The sequence below is a fragment of the Xenopus laevis genome, chromosome 2S, assembly GCF_017654675.1.
Source record: "Xenopus laevis strain J_2021 chromosome 2S, Xenopus_laevis_v10.1, whole genome shotgun sequence".
In the NCBI taxonomy this organism is placed as follows: Eukaryota; Metazoa; Chordata; class Amphibia; order Anura; family Pipidae; genus Xenopus; species Xenopus laevis.
In genome coordinates, this window is record NC_054374.1 from 124,671,583 (window position 1) to 124,694,111 (window position 22,529).

Here is a 22,529-nt window from a genome sequence, read left to right on the forward strand (position 1 = left end):
TGCTTCTGCTCAGTGACAAACTAAAGCCATTTATTAAAATAATGGAACTGTGACAGTGGAAAATGGCAAGTCAAACCATGGACATGTTTTCCATCCTAAAACTATTTATAAAAGTAAAGTGGCACGAAATGTGATAAATTGCATTTTGACATTTCATCACTAAAATCGGAACTTCAAAAATTACTTTCTTATGTGTTGAAAATGGAACATTATAACTGCATGTGGGAAATGCTGAAATGGACTAAAAAGCTGTATGCTGAGTATGAGGCAAGGCGAATAATATACCAAGTGATTCTCACACCAAGACCTTCTTATAACAAGTATTGTTATGATTTACATAGCGGGTGCCCCTAGGCCCACTGCTGTTCGTCACCCCTATCCCCTACCTTTTATTCGTGCAAATTTTCATCATCGGGACCGGAGCAATGGAGATTGGCACATAGGAAATTTAAAAAATCATATCTCCTCTACATCCCCGGTGTTTCTGAACCAATGTGGGTGTGGTTGGGCAGCATGCCGCCCCCTAAAATCCTTTCACCCTAGGCCCGGCCCTTGGTGGCTTTTCCACAAATACAGGCCTGGGGAGGTATGCAGGATAAATGGGTCAAATTACTTCCAAACAGTATGCAACGTTGGCATGTAATTCCCCTAAAATACATAAGTCAATGCTGCAAAATTGATCTAAAAAAATTGTGTGCCTGTACTGTAGATCTGGTAGGGTGTTCACACAGACTTATTACTCACTGCTTATTCCCTATGCAGAACACGCTGAAAATACACATGCGTGGTCAGACAGGTATGCAATGTAATGCAGAATGCACACTTATTCCAACTCAATCAAAAACTTTTAAAATGGTTTTATTGCGATCAATCCATCTCAGTGTTATACCTCTTGTAAACCTATAAAGCACTTCTAGAATTTCAGTTTTATAGAAGGTCATTCACAAGACACAGACAAAACAAACCATGAGAAATAACAAATGAAGCAAATAGAAAGTAAAATTTAAAACGTACCAGAGAGGTAAATGGCTTTATCAACCATAAATTCCTCTGCAAATCGTATGTGACAAAAATTCTTCTTGCTTTTGCGAATAGCTGTAATATCACCGCATTGCTCAAATAGTTCTTGAATAATCTCATCTGTTGCATTTTCAGGGAGTCCTCCAACGAACACAGTTTTACAGCCCGGGGGCCTCTCTCTAGTTGAGGGTGGAGGCAAATCTAAAGGAGCAAACATTTCGATTATTAAAAAATAATGCACACTACTTAATCCAATTTATTGCATGCAGCTTATCATGCTTAATTAAAAAAAAAAGAAAACCAGTAGGTCCTGCTTGCTAAATATCTAATATTATAATAGTCTATATAATGATTAAAGTGTTTTTTGTTCTTGGTTAATGCTATCATGGCTTAAGCTGTATCCACCATATTACACCAACTAGGTATTGTATGTTATATAATAGAATATAATTATATATTTGTTGGAATCAAGTACAAGGTGCTGGTTTATTATTACAGAGAAAAAGGAAATAACTTTTTAAAACTTGAATTGATTAAAAATGTATCTATGGGAGATGCCATCCCATAATTTGGAGCTTTCTGGATAACGGATCCCTTACCTGTATACTTCTTGTACATTTACCTACACTATCCCCCCTCACTGGGCTACTTACTGCTTTTCATTTGCCATTCATAAGCATTGTTCCTCAGTTCGTGTCTTTTTACCAAGATGATATAAGCGAAAGAAAAGAGAACTGCTTCTGCTTATTGTGACAAACATGATAAATTAACACGTTTCATTCAACTGAGGCAAATACTGATCATTCTCTGTCTAAGAAGAACAGTAAAATTAACACAGGCCAGGTGAATACTTATTCCCATTTAACTGGGCTGAAAAGAATAAATATCAAAAAGAAAATGCACAAAAGCAGAAAACACTGCGCTTGCTGATGAAAAATACTTGCTGTTTATCTACTCTTGTTCCAGATTAAACAACAGAATGGCAGAACAGAAGAAGCATACATTTAAATGAGAGACCTATTAAAAGGATTTCTGCAAGTAAAATTGCTATTCTATAATATTTCTGATTAACTTCTCTGAATAACCGAAAGTCATTGTTTCAGACTACTAAACAAATGATAAAGAAGCAAGTAGTGGTTCACACCGTTTCTATGGTAACTATTACAGCATGTTTTTAATTACTTTTGCAATGAGAAAATGAGTAAAATTAAATTAGCCATAGACTTTATAACAACAATTGTGCCGTTGGATTATTTCTTGCACAGTAAACATCAAGTCTTTCTATTTGATTCCTTAGATAAATATCTGTATGTAACACTGGTCTAAAACAGTCAGACATGAGCAATGTTTTCTGCATATCCTAATAAAACTACTTAGTTTTATTTGTATGAGGCATATGGCAATTATACATAGGGCATTCTGATTACTGTCAGTGATGATCAAAACACTAGCAAAGGATTATGGATCACTTCCCACTGACATTCCAAGGGGGCCTCTTGTGCACGTCCGCATTTCACGCGGTAATCACCTCAACACGGCAAACTGCAATTGAAGTTAGTGGGGACTGATTTCCAGAGGGTGAGGGCACTTTGATCTCCGATACCACTAGCAGTTGTCAAAATGCCATCTGTGCCGCCATTTTAGCAGTGGTCGAACCGTCAACTCTCCACTGCAGATCATATCCCATTGATGGTGCATTTATTGGACATAATTTAAACATGCAAGGTAATCCACAGTCTTCACCGTTCATAAGAAGTTATGTGTAGCAGGTATCATGCATTTTAATCCAAATGCATTGTGCCACTAAGCAATGGAGCCCTGTTAAAAACATTCTTCACAGGAATAAAGTTTATTTGATAATGTGCCCATACATTGGCAGATTTTGACATTCACTGTGATGTACCTAAAACTGTGTTCAGAATAATAACACTGTGTTTAAAAAAGTAAACAAAGCTCAAAATCCTTATAATAACTTATTTCCATACACGCAAAAGCATTGGGAACATTGCACAGTCGATTCCAAATCAAAACATGAAGAAACATTTATCAAATTTGTGTTATTACTTTGCAGAAAGTGAAGAAAATGGAATATTAGGCTGTTCCAAAAAACAGCAGTGTCTGCATTTTTCTTTAAAGACTTAACCATTTCACTGTATAAGCTGAAAATTTTTTCCAGATTTTGCTTTCCTGTTACATTCCAAAATTCTTCTGCATTTTTTACGTCATCCCCACAAGTTTTCTATTGAATTAATCCGGAGATTGATCTGGCAACTCCATAAGTCAATCTTTTTGGTCTGGAATCAAGATGTTGCTGGTTTGCTGGTGTTTGGGATTGTTGTCTTATTGAAACATCCATTTCAAGGGCATTACCTCTTCGGTATAAGGCAACATGACCTCTTCAAGTACTTAAACAGATCCATGATCCCTGGTATGTGATAAATAGGCCCAACACCATAGTAAGAGAAACATCCCCATATCATCGTGTTCTGTGGCTTGAAATCAGTGTAACTTTAGACCTTTATTGATCTTCCTGGAGCTGTTTTGGTTTGCCATTTTAAAGCATTTGAGATGATTTCAGCTGAGCAGTGTATCATTTTCTGCACTTCTTTTTATGTTCTCCCCTCTCCAATCAACTTTTAATCAAAGTAGGCTCTTATTCTGAACAATGTCTGGAACAACCCATTATTACTCAGATTTTCAGAGAGAAATACACTATAACCAGCATGTACAACATTTGCTGCCTTCCTTCATTAAATAAGGACTGTTTTTTCACAGAATGAACGACCTCACTAATTGAACTCCACACTGCTATTATTTGGAACAAGCTATTATTATTCTGAACAAGCCTCAATTAATTATTCAGTTACACAGAATCAGCAGCAGGCATGTCATGACTGTTGGGTCTGATGGTTTTCTATTACTCTACTAAACCTACTAACAAATTATTTGCCATGTAGAAATTTAATTTCTACCAGAAACAGTGATTTATCAGGTTAGTGATTGGACTGCTATTATTCTGAACACAACTGTATGTTTTTTTAGAATGTGTCATTTTCAAAAAAGCACTTGGAAAATATATCATCGTCCATCAGGTTCAAACATTCACTTTGGATTTAACCAACACTGATATGCATTTGTATATAGGAAGTTGTTTAATTAACATAGACAGCATGAGTTGGGATGCCAATTTTCTATTTATACATGTGCAACAAATACCTCATTTTAGCCAAAATCTACTTAGGTTGTCACTTAGTCAGTTTCTTGATTAATAAAAACTGTGTCATTATTTTAACAAATAATTCATGCTTTTTTACAAGTGCCTAAAATGGAGAGAGTACATGTTTATGTATTTTTACATACAAACAAAAAAAAAAAACTGGCCCAACAATATCATTTAAGTTATGTTCCAAATCACTTCTCGGATGCTATCTTCATGAAAAAAGTCTTCAACAGAAAAATCAACCCAACAAAGTTGCATCTGCAACTAAAACATTTACTTTGAGTTGTGTAAAAACACTGAAAGGATCAGGACAATTATTCGATATATTAGAAGGATGCCATTATTTTGTCAAACCATTGTGGAAACAGTAAACAGGACCATTAAGCAATTTGATGTATTCTGCATGATTACATACAGTATAAAGCAGGGATGTCTACTGCATGCAACAAATCCAACCACTGATTTATTATGCGTATTGTTATTTTTTGCACCAGAATGTATACTTCAGTGGTGGCTATATCATCACTTGATTAACTGTAAAAACAACTCACCAGTCCCCTAGTCAAAGAATAACATATATATTTAGTTTAGAAAAGAGAGAATACAGCAATGCTATTTGACAGGTGATAGAAAACAGTGCCTGCTCGTCCTGTTATTTTCAATCACAGAAGAAGCCCCAGTGGGAAATACAGTCATTTCATTACCTGTGTAACGGACTTCTACTAAAAATGTAGCGTTGCTATTTTAATTCACTTTGCAAGAATGCGCTTGCTAAATATATACGCCATGCATATATATTAACTTGTCTCCAAGAGTTTTCTCTCTGTAATGGTATGCTATCTCTTTTGGTCTAAGGCTGAATGAGCATTGGGGGGGGGGGGGGGGGGGGGGGTAAGGCTAAACTACCATTCAAGTGAGTCAAAGATTGATGTATGCCTTCCATCTGACAATTGCTGTTTACATATGGATAACTACAGAATAAAGTTTCATAAAAAGTAGTAGTAGAAGTTTCAAGCACCATTTGTTTAACCAGACTGCCCTCTTCAAGCATGTGATGGGATCCAAAACTCTAGCAGTTTTAGTACCCTTAACTTGACCGTATGTGAGTAGAATGATGCATTCTTGACACTGATACCAGATTTACATCTTGACATTGCCTCCAACGACCTTGAATCAATGTGTATGTAGGAAACCCAGGGCCATATGACACAAAACAACTTTATCCAGCTTTACCAGGAACTGCAGCGTGACCAACTATGTGTGCAAAGATGCCGATATGTGGTCCAAATGATGGCCTGCCTAACGTGTGTCCAGAGATCAGTTTCTCAGGGTTTATAAAAACCAATCTCCAACAAATAATAAAAAAATACATTTGCAATATGAAAGGTAATGTAAATTTCGCCAAAATAGGTATACCTTGCATTTTCACTGATGGGAATTATATTTGTTATTGCTATTGAAGGCAGATTCTATCTGTCCTTAACTGTTCTGAGCACTGCAGGTCATGACTACATGTACTGTTGAAAAAATGTAGCAATAGCATCTGCAATTAACACATCCGAGAGAAGAAACATCTACAAATTTTTGTGAGAATTGAAATCTGGGCAGGTGGAGTCTGTGGAGAGCTGACTTCTGTTACATTAATTCTTAAGTAAACATAATCAGAAAAAGCAGTGCTGGTTTTTCATATGTCAGAGGATGTAGTTTAGAAGTACCAGGTCAGTGGATATCAGTTAGAAGTAGCAGGTAAAAAACATGTTTATACTTCATGATCATTAAAGGGGAACTCCACAAAAACATAACTTAAGCTTTTTGAGAAGTAAACATAATTTCAAGCAGCTTTGCAATATACATCAATTCAAAAATATGCAGACTTTTCATGATTTGTAATGGTTTCTGACAATTCCTTGAGCCTAGACCTCTGCTCTCCTGCTGATCTGTCTGACTACTTTGTTAAGCTGGCTGACTACTGTTACTTTGTATCAACAGCCAGCTGTCCTTAGACTACATCCTCCAAACCCCACAATTCCCTGCACACGTGATTTCAATAAGGAACAGAACATCACAGTGCAATGCATTGTGGGTTATGTAGTTCCTGCATGTTGTCTGTAAGCTGTGAAGAAGTTGTTACAGAAACCAGCTGGATTTCAGCATAGAAAATGGCATTTATTCATACTTTTTGAAGAAACAGGTAACTGTGATGGGTATATTAGGGGTTTCTGTCCTATGTGGGCCTCTTTATCAAATTTTGGTTTGGAAGCCAGAGTTGCCCTTTAAAATATGTTCTGCTGAAACATATTATACACAAATAAGTTAAAATATTTCAAAATGAGCAGTTGAAGTAAAAAGTACTTACTGGGGTTGGGTGGGAATAGGGTGCAGCTTTTGCAGTGAATAATCTCTTTGACAATAGGTAACTGAGTTGGTAGTGGTGGCAAAAGGCCCATTCCTGCCATCATTGGATTGATCTGAGTTATACCAGTCATCATGCTTAAGCTTGGATCAAAGCCCGGCACACAGATTGAATCTGGAAATAAACAAAGCCACAATATACCTTATAAATATACATTACAAAAGAAAAAAAGGAAAACAAAGACAGGTCGTTTTTCTCTTCAGCAGAAAAAATTACTATGTAGATATTGCAGGTCTCCTGAATAGTCCATGTTGGAAAGTAACAGATGGGAATACTGCATGCAGAGAAAACAAAATAGAACTATATATGATATATATGGCAAATAATTTACTAGTAGGCGTAGTAGAGTAATAGAAAATCAACAGACCCAACAGTCATGACATGATTCTGTGTAATTTAATCATTAATTGAGGCTTGTTCCAAATAATAGCAGTGTGGCATTCAATTAGTGAGGTCATTCATTCTGTGAAAAAACAGGTGTCAATTGCGCCCCTTATTTAAGGAAGGAAGGAAGGAAGCAAATGTTGTTCATAATGGTTATAGTGCATTTCTCTCTGAAAATATGGGTAGTTCCAGACATTGTTCAGAAGAAAAGTTGATTGGAGAGGGTAGAGAAGTGCAGACAATGATAGGCTGCCCAGCTAAAAAAGCTTTAAAATGGCAACCAAAACCTTAAAGCTGTGGAAGAAAACAGCAAACTACCATTCGAATGGATAGAACAATAGCCAAAATGGCAAAGACCAATGAAAACACCAGGAAGATCAAAAAAGGTCTAAAGTTACTGTTACAATTAGCAAACGTCTATGTGAAGCCAAGCTTTTGGCAAGAAGTCAATGGTTGGCTATGTGTTGTGTCTATTTATCACATTACAGGGATCATGGATCAGTTTCAATACATCAAAATACTTGAAGCGGTCATGTTGTCTTATGCCGAAGAGGAAATACCCTTGAAATGGGGGTTTCAACAAGACAACGACCCCAAACACACCAGTAAATGAACAACATCTTGGTTCCAGACAAACAACAACAAGATTGAGGTGATGGAGTAGCCAGCCCAATCCCTGGACCTTAATCAAATAGAAAACTTGTGGGGTGACATCAAAAATGCTATTTCTGAGGCAAAAGCAAGAAATGCAGAAGAATTGTGGAATGTAACAGGTGCCAGAAGTTGGTGGACTCCATGTAACACAGATGTGCAGCAGTTCTCAGAAACACTGATTATACAACTAAATATTAGTTCAGCCATTCAAGGAAAGCAAAATCTTGAAACATTTTTTAGTTTATACAGTGAATGTTTGAGTTTGTAAAGAAGAATGCAGACACTGCTATTTTCTGGAATATCCTCATATTTCCTTTTCTTCACTTTCTGTAAAGGAATAACACAAATTTAATAAATGTTTCTTCATGTTTTGATTTGGAATAGAAAGTGCAGTATATATATATATATATATATATATATATATATATATATATATATATATATATATATATATATATATATATATATATATATATATGCCAGCATCTACAAGTTGTGGACCAAATGGAAGGCACAAAGTAGGTGGAAATTGCAAAGACAGACTCTCCAGTCTTACATAAATTGCAGTACTCAGACAGTCTGGAACTATGTTGATAACATAGCTAACGTAGCCAATTTAACTAATTTTAATAGAAACGAGAAGCTAATTCATATTTAAAATAAAAAAAAGTCTTATTTTTACTGGACAATATAAAATACAAGTGTACACTTTGAATGTAAGGCTTTAAATATTTTTAACATCCAGCTTTTCAAGACTCCTGGCTTATAGGAGAACCCAAACATAATAATTAGATATTTAAAGGGGACCCGTCACCCAAAGAAATTATTCAAAATCCTATTTTATCACATTAGTCAAGCAAAATGAACTTTAATTACACTATATAAATTATTTGAATCTTGTTTCCTTCAGTCTGGGATTTCAAAATAATAGCAAGCAGGCAGCAGCCATTTTGTGCACACTGTTATTAAGGCAAGCCTTGTGTCATCTCAGAATCTTGTTTGTGCACCAGAATGGGGGACCCAATGTCCATTTCCATGCCCTGGTTACACAATTAAATGGTAAAGAGAACAGGGGAACGTGGGAAGAGCAGTGACATCTAGGAAGTGCTGAATAGAAAGTGAAAGTAATGTCTGCCCCGCCTCTATGCCATTGGCATAGAGGAGGGGCAGACAATATTTGATTGACAGCAGAGATTTTTAAATGAGCTTACAGCAGCTATGAATGCTTTAATAAAAAAATAGAAATTGGATTTCATGTTTAATTTGAAAAGGACTTTTATTATGTAGATTTTTGTGTCTGGGTGACAGGTCCACTTTAAACACTCTTCAAGGTTACCCAGGGTTTTAAAAACTTATATAGTGTAGCATGGCTATATAAACATTCCAGGTATCTTGTTTCGTCCTGCTATTAAATCTAACTGTGGAGCAGAGTTATTCAGACCTGCAGACACAAGCTGGATGCAACAGTTTATTGTTTTAGAGCAGAAGGGATTACGTTTTAAAACAGAGTTTATATGTTGTTTAACAAGCACAGAGAGATATACCAGTCTCTTCCACTTCTCACATACTGTACAAGCTCTTATTTTTCAGGCAAAGGCCTTCTCCTGTAAAATAGGTTTCCTTTTATTCCTAGAGGTCTCCAGACAGACACATGAGCCATACCAAGTCTTCCTTAGAAGGATTTTTTCTAATTTCTCCGCTGATCCCCTAAGTAAAGCTTACTAAGTGGATTTAAAACAAACACACCTTTATTGCAACAAATATTAAAAAAAAGAGAGAAATATTTAAAATAGAATAAGATAGCACCTAGACCCTGTCCATTTCCTTTACCAATGTCAAGTAAATATTTATAGAACATTTGTTGCGACTCTCTCTTTGCATGAATTGTTTTGGTGCCATTTATTAAGTATACAGATGTGCAAATACCACCATTGCCCCAAAGGAAAATACAATGGTAGCTGTATATACTAACAGTCATATATTTGTGCTAACCTCTAATACTGGGAGAATTACTATATGGTACCTGTTTCATATTTGGTAAACAGGGAGCTCCTAGGGCTCTATGGTTTGTATGAAAGGGCCATATGGTTCCTCATTCCCTTTTAAATGTGGTCCTTAGGTTTCCTACTCTATTGGAATTACAAAATAAAATATACCAGTGATAGGAGCACCAGGATTATAAACGGGCTATTTATAGTACTAATACTGTGGTCACATAATTCATAGGCTAGCCCTCACACAAATACTGTTTGGGAGAGCTGTAGCAGACTACAGAAATGGGACTCCTTATCCAGAAATCAATTACGCAGAAAGCTCCATATTACGGGAAGATCCTCTCCTGCAGACTCTATTTTAATGAAAAAAATTAGATATTTAAAAATGAATCCCCTTTTCTCTTTTACAATAAAACAGTAGCCTGTACTTGATCCCAACTAAAACACAATTAATCCTTATTGGAGGAAAATAATCCTACTGGGTTTAATTGATGTTTAAATGATTTTTAGTAGATCTGAGTTATGGAGATCGAAATTAAGCAAAGACCGCTTATACAGAAAACCCCAGGCCCCAAGCATTCTGGATAATAGGTCCAATACCCATTCTTGATCATACTGTAATTAAGCTGCATGAATCCTTATTGACAAATCAATCCTATTGGGTTTATTTAATGATTAAATATTCTTTAGTAGACTTAAAGGGATTGTTTCCCTTTAAATTAACTGTTAGTATGATGTAGCGAGTGATATTCTGAGACAATTTGCAATTGGTTTTCACTTTTTATAATTTGTGGTTTTTGAGTTATTTAGCTTTTTATTCAGAAGCTCTCCAGTATGCAATTTCAGTAGTCTGGTTGCTAGGTTCCAAATTACCCTAGCAACCATGCATTGATTTGAATAAGAGACTGTAATATGAATAGGAGAGGCCTGAAAAGACAAGTAATAAAAACTAACAATAACTATATATTTGAAGCCTTACAGAGCATTTGATTTTAGATGGTGCCAGTGACCCCATTTCAAAGCTGGAAAGAGACAGAAGAAGAATGCAAGTAATTATAAAACTATAGAAAATAAATAATGAAGACCAATTGACAAGTTGCTTAGAATTAGCCATTCTATAACACGCTAAAAGTTAACTAAGAGATGAACCACCCCTTTAATGGTGATCATGGTGATCCAAATTACAAAAAGACCCCAATATTTTGTATTTTAAGGGGCAGATTTATCAAGGGTCAAAGTGAAAATTCAAATTTTCAAATTCAAATTTTCGAGTTTTTTTTTGTGGAATTCGACTAAGGAATAGTTACAATTCGATTCGAGTTTTTAAAAAATTCGAATTAAATTTTCGAAATTTATCATGTACTGGCCCTTTAAGAATTCAAATTCAACTATTCGCCACCTTAAACCTGCGAATTGCTGTTTTAGCCCATGGGGGACGTGCTGGGAACAATTTGGAGTTGTTTGCAGCCTTCTTGGAAATTACGTTTTTTGGAGAAAAAACTAGAATCTAATTTGATTCAGTTTTGTGGGTCGATCCCATTCACCTGAATTTGAAAAATTCTAATTTTTTGTTTTGAAAATTTTCAAAATGTTCGTTTTTTTTTAAAATTTCAAGTTAACTCCCATGAACTCGAAATTTGACTCTTGATAAATCTGCCCCTAAATGTCGTGATTATTATGGTCAACTTTATTACGCAGTTGCAAATAATTCATTCTACCATCTAAAATGTAATAATTGTGTATGTTAATAAATAACTAAAAAAAATAAATAAATGTATTTTTTTATTAATTTTTTTTTTAGTTACAGTTAGGGTTGCACCAAATCCAGGTTTAGTTTCAGGATTCGGCCTTTTTCAGCAGGATTCGGATTCGTCCGAATTCTTCTGCCCGGCCGAACTAAATCCGAATCCTAATTGGGCAAATACCGAACCAAATCCTATGCAAATTAGGATTTGGTTCGGTATTTGCCCTAATCTTTCGCGAAGGATTCAGGGGTTTGGCCGAATCCAAAATAGTGGATTCGGTGCATCCCTGGTTATAGTAATGTATTGTTTTAAGTAATATCGGTGCGAAGGCCATTTTTGATGGTAATGTGGTTTCAGAAAGAGCCAGCACTTCACAACGAAACTGCTTTCTGAAAGGCTATTGTTTCTCCTAATCAATGTAGCTAAAGGAGTCGAGACTTGGGTTAGCTGGACTTAGATTTTTACTATTGCATACCTCCCAACATTTGAAAAATGGAAAGCGGAATAAATGTGGCAAAAATCATTTGATCACGCCCATTTTATGGCCATACTCCTAATTACCATATCCATTTTTCAAAATATGGTTATGAAAGTTTGAACACATCTCTGGGAGTTTTAGGCAATGTTTTATGTGTTATAACAGTTTGGCTAATGAAGATTAAATTGCCCTTTAAGATGTGAGTCTCCAAGACCTGCTTATCTTAAATAGTTATAATTGTATCTTTGCTTATCTTATAAAAATGTATCCAAGTGCAGGTGCTGTGTGCCCGAGGCTCTCTGTCACAAAGCTTCTTATTTATACTTTTTTCAATGACATTCCATCGTTTATTTTTACCTGTTTTTCTAAAATCTAAGTTTAAAAGTTTAGAGGTTGTTACTTATTAAATTGACCAATGAATTTTGAAAGCTGCATCCCCCTCTGCACTAAACGTTTATGCTGTAAATCAATGCTGTGAGTCTTCCAGGGGTTCAGTTACACGTATAGTCACCCCTTACCGCTAATGATGTAGCTTTATTTCCCTGAAACACACGCAGCTGTGTTTCTAATGACACTGGATGACTTTGAGGGGCAGATTTATTAAGGGTCGAATTGAAAATTCTAATTCAACTAGGGAATGATCCAAACTCGTTTCAAGTTTTTTTAAAAAAAAATTCAAATTCTATTTTCGAGATTTATCATACTCTTTAAAAATTAGACTATTTGCCACCTAAAACCTGACGAATTGCTGTATAAGTCAATGGGTCCAGTGAGCAATTTGGAGATTGCAGCCTTCCTGACATCTCTGTTTGTTTTCGGATTCGAGTTTTCGGATCATTTAAATTGACAATTCGATTTTATTAATAAATTTCCCTAAGTCGAATTTTGAATTCAATCGAATTTGAAGGAGTTTTAAAAAACTCACATGAATTTGAAAATTGACCCTTGATAAATGTGCCCCTGAGAGATGGGGAAGCAAAACAGCCACTAGCTGAACCTCTAAATGTCTCTGCTCTATCAAAAGCAGCTCTGTTTGGACTGTCGTCTGAAGTCCAGCACTGGCTATTAAAACATTTAAGGTCCCCAAGAGCAACTGGTACGTCATCTAAATGAGCAATGACTTTTCTGGCTACAGCTATAGGTGACTATTAGAGGCCGACTAGACACTGCAAAAGTGGTGATATGCAAAAATCATCATCTCACCCTGGCCTTAATAGTAAAGTAATAAGACTATTTATTTTACCATATAATTTGTCCTTACTTTCTCACATCTTCTGCTTTATTTTTGTGCAATAGTACCAGGAATACTTTCTACTGACTATAAAATTGAAGAATAGAGAACAATTTAATTTTGCAGATGGGGAGCAGTAATAATAATTTGATGGGGGAGGGGGGGAGGGAGGGAGAAGGTCGCAAAAGGGGAAAAGAAGAAGCTGTAATTGTGCTGATGGCCACACACATGATAAAAAGTCAGAGGCACATTTATAAAAAGTCGAATTTCAAATTCATGTGAGTTTTTAAAAACTCCCATAAATTCGACCAATCAAAATTCATTTAAAAAAAAAATCTAATTTTTTTAAACTCGGGTGAATGGAATCGCCCCAAAAACTCTAATTCAATTTGAATTTTGAAAACTCGATTCGGGTTTTTCTCTGAAAAAAAAACTCGAATGTCAGGAAGGCTGCAAACAACTCAAAATTGATCCCATTGACTTAAACAGCAATCCGGCAGGTTTTAGGTGGCGAACAGTCGGATTCCAGATCTTAAAGGGCCAGAGTAAGATACATTTTTTTTTAAAAAAAAAAACTTGAATCTATTTGAATAACTTTTGACCATAAAAATAAACAATTTTCAATTTTCAATTCGACCCTTGATAAATCTGCCCCTTAATGTGATTACAGGTAGGAAGGTAAGGGAAAAAACGTGAGGCCACAACAAAGTTAATCCAGGGAACAAGAGGAGCTGAGTTCATTAATTTGTATTGCCTCCTTTGTTCCATATCTAGATGTTGGCAGGTGCAGTACAGAAATGGCAGCAAAAAAAACAAAGGCGCTCTTGCTGCTGCCATTGGGGAGATGGAGATAATAAAGTGAATGTGCAGTGATTGAATGCAGCTGCAGGGTTCCAGTCCTGGAGCACAGGGCCATAAAATTTACTAGGCTGACAAGCAGAGAAGTGAATTCTGACATTGAGTCAGTAACCCTTTATAGGTCGGATTTGTACAGATATGTAGCTTACACTATATGGAACACTGTTTGTACAGCAGCTGTAATATAACGAATCAAACTTTCTCTAAATCATAGTGTTAACGATAAATCTATCTGCATGAAGATCTGTCACCCACTATCTGAAAATTAAATGTCTTCTTTTTCACTTGGTCCAAATGCTCTTGAGTTACCAGATCTGCCTATTACTGCACTTCAAATCTCAACCAAGTTACAACCAAAAATAAAATGGCATCAATATACATTAAAATACAATTTGCTGCATTTGAAAAATGGCAAATTTTAGTTTTATTAAAGGAGAAGGAAAGCCAAAAAACTACTTAAGCTCTAAGTGTTGCCAAGGAATAGTATATATAATTACCAGCAATCAATCTCCAATTCGTTTTTCCATTAATCTTTTAGCTGCAATAGATTTTTTAAAAAGTGTAAGCATGTATGATATAGCATACCTTTGCTGTTGTCCATAAATCCTTCTGAATAGGGCACACGCATGCGCAATCGTTTCAATCCGTGCCCTGCGCATGCGCACGAGAATAAATCTTTTCCTTGTGCAGTGATGACGAAGCAGTCACGTGACACCTCCGTTTGTTATCGCTAACCTCTCTGCCACTGCCTCGTCTCTTCATTCACCAATCGCGTGCTCCTGCTCTCCCATTGCTAAGAGATTAGGGTAAGCTTTGAAGCTCCTGCGCTGGCTCAGGATTTAATTTACAGTCTGTCAGCGAGCCGAGCGCAGGAGCTGAGGAGGGGGGAGATTTAAAAAAAAAAAGGCAGGCAGCAATCAGGTCTGTCTGTCTGAGGTCTGTATTAACTTAAAAGGAAAAAGAATGAATGCGAGTATGATTATGCGGGGGGGTCACGAAGGAGGCACATGCGCATTACAGAGAGAGCGCAGGACGGAAGTGATGCGCCTATTTGAAAATGGCGGCGCCAAACTGTGGAAAGGGGCGAAACTTCCGAAGCATGGTACACAGAAGCAGGAATGATTTCAGATTTTTTAGTATGGCGTTTCAGGAGGGGGCCTGATGGAAAACACATTGAAGGTAGTGTCGTTTTTTTTGTTTCCTTCTCCTTTAAGCACAAGAAAATCCCAGAAATATAGAGATTTGGCATCTAAAAGATGGGGAATTCATGCAGAAGTTAATAGGAGTTGTATTAGCAAAATTCATGCTATTTTTGAGACTTCAAGGTTGATTGGAAATTTGGCTTGACTCTTGAAAATTATGGGTTGAATGTGATTTCACTGTTTGAGTTGTTTCACATTTTTATACAGTCATGATTTTAAAATTAAAAAACTCAAATATTTATCGTATTTTTCTATGAACAAAAATTCTTAACCACCTTTCTCCAGAATTTAGGTAAGCACTTGGTGGGTACTCCTAACCCAAACCTTCCAACTGTCCCGTTTGCTGTGGGACAGTCCCGATTTTGACAGCTTCTTACCTAAATGTCCCAAGTTTCTCTTTGATCTCCAGCACAGACACCAGAAAAAGATACAAAGTTTCTGAAACTTAATTAAAATAAGAGGCTTTTTGGCAGAGAGCCCAGAACACTAAACGGCTGGAATGCTCTTCTATACATTTGTAACAATTTCAGATAAGCAAAAATACAGTTGTAAATATTTACGATAAGCCAGTCTCATGTGAGAACTGAGACACACAGCTTAAAGGGCAATGTCACTTTCATTAGCTAAACTGTTATAATACATAAAACATTACACTAAAATTGGCAGAAATGTGTGCAAACTTTTACAACCTGCCACACATTATATCACAAATATTTCTAAAAAAAACACACAAACAGTTAAAGGGCAACCAAACCCTTTGGTGGAAGAAAAAGAACACACCCCCTAGCAATTGCACAAAGAGGTGTAACTCTATCTAAAAATTACTACACTATATATCACTTTTTTCTGTCTATCCCTGAGCTTATAGCGCTGGTTTTCTTCCTACAATCGAAAAACGTTTACAACCTGCCAAGTTTTGTAAAATGGACATGGTGTGGGGTGTGGCCATAAAGTGGGCGTGGTCAAAATGTGCCACACTGGACAATGCAACATTTTTGTCCCTCTTTTCATTGGGAGGTATGTCCTAACCAAGAAGAGAAGTCAGGCAAAGAGCAAATGTAAACAGGATTTTGATACTGCACACAACTCCAGCAGACCTTATTTTTTTTTTTTTTTTATTTGGCTGCAAAATGCTTGACATTACTGCAATCAACTTATTTATGCGAAAAACCCTACCCTAAACCAATCAACCTTTTGGGTTGCAACAGCTGTTTGACAACAGCTACCAGAATCCCTCCAATCAATAGAGAAATATGGGAAATTATACTTCTACACCCTTAAGTACTAAATACATGTTGATGCCAGAGAGACCAATAATCACTCAGTCAGAAGAACACCCAGAGTCATGAGCTACTGCTGTAAATATGTGACGTTTCACATGAATAGAGAGCAACTGGCTGTGAGAAAAATGCTTTGTGTGCCATTAGCCTTAATTCAACTAGATGCATATCAGCTAACTAATGAACCACAATAGACTTGCCAACTAGATACAACATAGGCTCACCTACTACTTTGTAATGACTGGATCTTCTATGCAAATTAGTTATCAGCAAGTACACCCAACCACGTGTAAATGTAGTAGCTATTTGTCACAGTACAGATATGGGACCTGTGGGGCTTTCCATATAATGGATCTTTCCATAATTCTGCATACCGTAAGTCTACGAGTAAATGATGAAAACATTAAATAAACCCAATAGGCTGGTCCTGCTTCCAATAAGTATAAATTGTATGTTAAGGTGGCCATACACGGGCCGAGAAAAGCTGCAGACAGACCGAGTCGGCAGCTTATTGGCCCGTGTATGGGGGCCCCAGACGGGCTTCCCCGATCAAGATCTGGCCAAAGTCTGGCATCTGTTAGTTGATGCGGTCCCGCGATCTGCCCGCCCATTCGCTAGGATCCGATGGTTGGGCCCTAGGGCCCACAATCGGATCAGCCTGATATTGCCCACCTCAAGGCCCACCTCGAGATCGCCAAATGAGCGGATCTCTCCGTGTATGGCCACCTTTAGTTTGGTTCTTGTACAGGGTACTGCTTTATAATAACAGAGAATTTTTTTTTTTTTCTTAAATCGGATTATTTGGATAATATAGAGTTTACAGGAGACAGCCTTTTCTGTAATTCTGGGCTTTGTGGATAACAGGTTTTAGGATAAAGGATCCCATACCTCGATAGGGAGGACATTAATACACTTTATGTGACTTATGATACTAGAAGATTTCTTAGTGTGTTACTGACCTCCTTCCATTAGTAATATATATAAACCGGTGCAAAACAAAATAAAGTGATATAAAAAGGAAATACAATGTAAAGTGAAAGCTTCTTTGCAACTTTCTGATCTTAGCAGCACATTGGAATACTAGAATAAAGCTGATCAGAAAAAGATGGGCATCCAGCAGAAACTCACGCAAGATATTAATACAAACACTATCCACATAGTCCCCTGGCCAAAAAGCAAACTTGAACCCCAGTGCTGTAAATGATCAATGCTAAGCACTAGGCCACTATGTACAGTACAAGCAATAACATTTATATAAACCCTAACAGGCAAAGAAGACTTCCCAGTTTTCCTAGTTAACGTGGTGGTTCACCTTTATGGTAACTTATGGATAATGCTAAGCAACTTTTCAATTTGTCTTCATCATTTATTTTCTATAGTTTTTGAATTATTTGCCTTCTTCTTCTGATTCTTTCAACCTGTCACAAGGGGGTCACTGAGCCCATCTAAAAAACAAATACTCTTTCTCATTCATCCAGGTCATGGCAGATCTATAGAAATAAGTCAAATCAAGTGGACTTGCTGTGGGTTTTTTTTTTTTTTTTTACGTGGAGACGTTTCACCAATCATCCAACTGGCTTTCTCAATTCAGAATAACGTGTAGGAAGATTTACAAGTTATTCTGAATTGAGAAAGCAAGTTGGATGACTGGTGAGACGTCTTCATGGGAAAGAACACTTGATTTGGCTTATTTCTATAGATCTACACATGTGTTGTTATTGCTACTCTTTATTGCTCATCTTTCTATTCAGCCCGGCTCCTAGTCACATTCCAGTCTCTTATACAAATCAGTGCATGGTTGCTAGGGTAATGTGTACCATAACAACCAGACTATATATAAAAAAAATGGAGATCTGCTGAATAAAAAGCCAAATAACTCAAAAACCGCAAATAATAAGAAACAAAAAACAGAATATCATTCACTACATCATACTAATTTAAAGGTGAACAACCCTGTTTCAGCATTTCTTGTCACCTGCGATGAGATCAGCCGGTCTATGAACTTTTCCTGCTGCTTTACATGAGAAGCCTCATTCCAGCACATCCCCCCGAGCCCATATTAAAGGACACCTTGGCCATAGTTGAATAGCTCTCGCCAAAGAAGGTCTACATAGAGTCTACATAGAGAACTGCCCTGTGTGTGTGTCAGCTTTTGTCTGTGACCAGGAAACTGCCGCCAGGGACATCGCAGCTGTGATTGAAATACAACTCGCAGCACTGGCCATCAGGGCACGCCTGTAGCTGGACACTGGGAGATATCGTTCAATAACAGCTGCCATTCTAACATACCTGGGAACATTGTGGTGCTCCAGAGACCCGGAGAGCGAACCCTCCACTACAATTGACGGCAAGAGGGGGCGGACCTTAATGACGTATATTACGTGGGCCTGGGAGGAAAAAAGTAGAATGTGGGGCGGGGTTACGGCGCAGGTGGGGCGGAGCCTTAGGGGCTAGTGTAATTGTTTCACAGCAGCATCGTGAGTGTTGTTTTGCTTTGAAAAGCGCACGAACACACTATTGCTTTGTGAGGCAGTAACAACTGACGAATAGCGCCTGTTTGCATGGAGAAATGCACGTTTCAGAGAGGTCTATTATATATTATATTAATAGACCTCTCTGAAACGTGCATTTCTCCATGCAGACAGGCGCTATTCGTCAGTTGTTACTGCCTCACAAAAACAAGTGTGTTCGTGCGCTTTTCAAAGCAAGGCTGAGTAGCAGGGCTTCTAAGCCTTCTATCATATATTATTATTATTATTAAGCTAATAAATTCTCTTTTTACAAAAACTGATATAAATCAGTTTAACAAGTCCCTTAAAGGAGAACTAAACCCCTTTCTAATAAAAACCCCTACCCCCTACTAGGGTTGCCAACTTTTCTGGGAAAAAATATCGGCCTTCCAATATATTTATTTTTTTCCCTATAACATTGGTATCAACCATCATTTTTATATCGGCCACAGGGGCACTTCGCCAATGAAGCGACTTGAGACCGTCGCCTCAGGCGGCAGCGCCCCACTAGGTACCAGGGGCGGCAAAAATGCTGCTCCTGGCACTTTAAGAGACGAATTTCCGGTTTTCAAACCGGAAATAAGGCTCTTCTAGCGCAGAGAGCGCAGTTAGACTCTCTGTGCTAGTGCACTGGCCCTCTGCCACCCTGGTGGACCCCCCCGGACCCCCTCAAGCGCAAAAAGGTAAGCGCACGGGGGAGGGGGGCGGCAGAAACTGCTGCTGCCTCGGGCGGCGGAGGGGCCAGGATCGCCCCTGACCGGCCAGGTGGCAACCCTACCCCCTACCCTCCATAGTCCCCCCTCCCTGCTCCCCCCCACACACGCGTTACAAGTAAATACCCTTAAGCCGGTAATTACCCCCCAGGGGCCATCTTTAGCCACTTTGGTTATCTCAGTAAGGAAGATCCATATTGGCGCATACACAGTTGGAGAATTTTACCTGTTAGCTACAACTGCGATTGCGCCGAAAATGACGAAAATTACCGAAGAGCCAGAAGAAGACCCAAAGATTACCAAAGCGGATGAAGATGGCCCCCATGAGCTCCGCTGCGCTCACTCTGCAACAAGTGGTAATTACTGGCTTTGTTGTATTAACTTATGTTAACTCCAGTGCGGGGGGGGGCGTGGAAGGGACTCTGGAGGGTAGGAGTTTTTATTAGAAAGGAGGTTTAGTTCTCCTTTAAGAATGTATTGTTAGACCTAAACTATAAATCTATTGCTATTAAGTAGTGATGGCAAATAAATTCCCCAGTCGCAAATCTATGGTGAATTTACACATAAAGTGAATAAATACACAAAACTGCTGCTGCAAGCACAGTTCGCTCTTTGCACTTCCTTATAGTTGCGTTCTATCTACATTCTAAATCGAGTGCTGCTGCAGCTATTGGCAAAGGGGAACCACTGCCACCTTCAGACCAGGAGGTTACTCCAGGGTTTCCTTTGTGCCCTGCAGCACTAGATTTAAACAGTTGGGCTCATACTTACACTAAAATACCAGAAATAATACTAAGCAAACATGGAACATTTTCAACACAGGTGCCTCCAATTTGTTTTGAAGTTCATATGCAGTCGACATAACATTTTCACACACATCGGGTGCAAATGCATCAGACACCATGTCCTCTTGCAAAAGCAGTGGCATTGGAATTCTCTGAAAAAACACTGAATAACAGTATTGTACTCATTTACCATTAAGTACAAGGTACTGTTTTATTACTGCAAAGAAAATGGAAATCATTTTTAAAAATTAGAATTATTGGCTTTAGTGGAACTCCTGTAATTCAGAGCTTTCTGGTTAACAGGTACCTGGATAATGGATCCCATACTTGTAGTACAATTGCATATGCAATGTGTTGGCAAGTTATTAAAACGTTTTTTAACCATGCTTTAAGTAAATTCAATATGTCTGAAAACAATGAAGCTTGCTCTAAGTGCGAATATACTGTATATTGTTGACATTTGTGTTCTGCTCTTTCAAGTGCATGCAACAATATATTCAAAACTATTGATGTGGATATGGTCCCTATCGGTAAATCATCACTGTACCTACAAAGAAGCTAAAAACAAAGCCCATTTTGCCTGCAATTGTTATTTGTTTTACATTATTAGGGAAGAGTATGATGATACCATAAGTGCAAAAAACAAATTATTTCTGGCATTTTCTTTTCCACCAGAGGCTCTTCTCTGTGTGCCATTTTGTCTTCAAAGAATTATGCAAGAAAGATTGTGGAGAAGAGTAGGAGTGCCACAACTACATGTCTAACAGCTAGCATGCAATTTGTTGGGTACTTAAGTATGCTACCAAGAACCAATGTCAAAATTATCTCAAGAAGGAGATCAAGGGTTCAGCTGTGACTTTATTTTAGCCGCTAGGAATAACAGGGGTATTATGGCATATAGAACTAGAGAGGTACATTTCCTGAAGAAAATGTGAGTGGTGCTTGCCGTGGCAAAACTCAGGCCCAAATCTGATTGGCTGTTGTTGCCCCGCCCCTTTTTTTCCTAATTGTGAACCACAGTCACTCAGTGACTAACATACCAAAGTTTGGGAATGCTGTCATTTAATGTGTAAAAATGGCAGCATTTCTATTTTTTTCTATTGAAAATCAATGAATGAAATTTGATTGGTTGTTGGTGGCTCCGCCCACTTTTTCTAAACTTGAAGTGGAAACCCCCAGCGACCACATTTGTGATATTCAAGGTCCCTGACATCAATACTTAGAGAATGGCAGCCTTCTTAATTTTTCCCATTAAAACCAATCAAAGAAATCTGAGTGGTTGTTTTGGCTCCACCCACTTTTCTTAATTTTAATCCCAGTCCCCCAGTGACCAACTGTGCCAACTTTGAGGAGGCTGCCATTAACCGTCTAAGAGCGGCAGCAGTTTAAAATTTTCCTATTTAATTGAATGGCTGAAATTTGATTGGCTGTTGTAGACTCCGCCCACTTTTTGTAAATTTTGGCTGCAGTCACCCAGTGACCCACGGTGCCAAGTTTGGGAGCTCTGGCTTTATTACTGTGAGAATTACAGCTGTTTACATTTTCTCATTGAAGTCAATAGGGAAAATCTGATTGGTTGTTTGCGGCTCCGCTCACTTTTTTGGGTCCCCAAAATAGGACAGAAAAGTCACAACACCCCATTCCCGAATAAGCTGAACGGTTTGACACCTCATTCATGGGTCTGCGACAAACTAATTATTCGATAAATTCCCCATTATAAGTCAATGGGGCAAATTTGGGGACCTCTCCTGCCCCGGGGGTAAAACTTATACCCTCGTGTGGGGTATCATCTGACACAGGTCGCAAACCTCTTCAAATGTGGTAAATTTAACGTTTCTACAAGATTCCCTCTCTGCGCTAGAATCCGTCAAAAGTTGGCCTCAATGTTAATCTATGGGACTTTTCGGGGTGGTTAATTGCCCCCGCAAGGGGCAATTAACCACCCACCCCTTAGAAAAGTCATACCACCCCATTCCCAATTAAGCCGCACGATTTGACACCTCATTCATGGGTCTAGGACAAACGGTGCGGGACTAGTTACG

The 22,529-nt window shown here is 37.9% G+C and overlaps 1 protein-coding gene across 6 annotated transcripts in view; it reads right to left on the bottom strand.

The window, feature by feature from the left end:
- Window positions 1–22,529, bottom strand: part of enox1.S (ecto-NOX disulfide-thiol exchanger 1 S homeolog) — a 129,134-nt gene that overhangs the window by 73,152 nt on the left and 33,453 nt on the right. For 4 of the 6 annotated variants that reach the window (XM_041582936.1, XM_041582935.1, XM_041582934.1 and 1 more), the window contains exons 4-5: window positions 6,597–6,767; window positions 1,015–1,221 (exon numbers count right to left, since the gene is read on the bottom strand). In XM_041582936.1, the coding sequence (XP_041438870.1) occupies window positions 1,015–1,221; window positions 6,597–6,767 (378 nt within the window). 6 annotated transcript variants of the gene reach the window in all.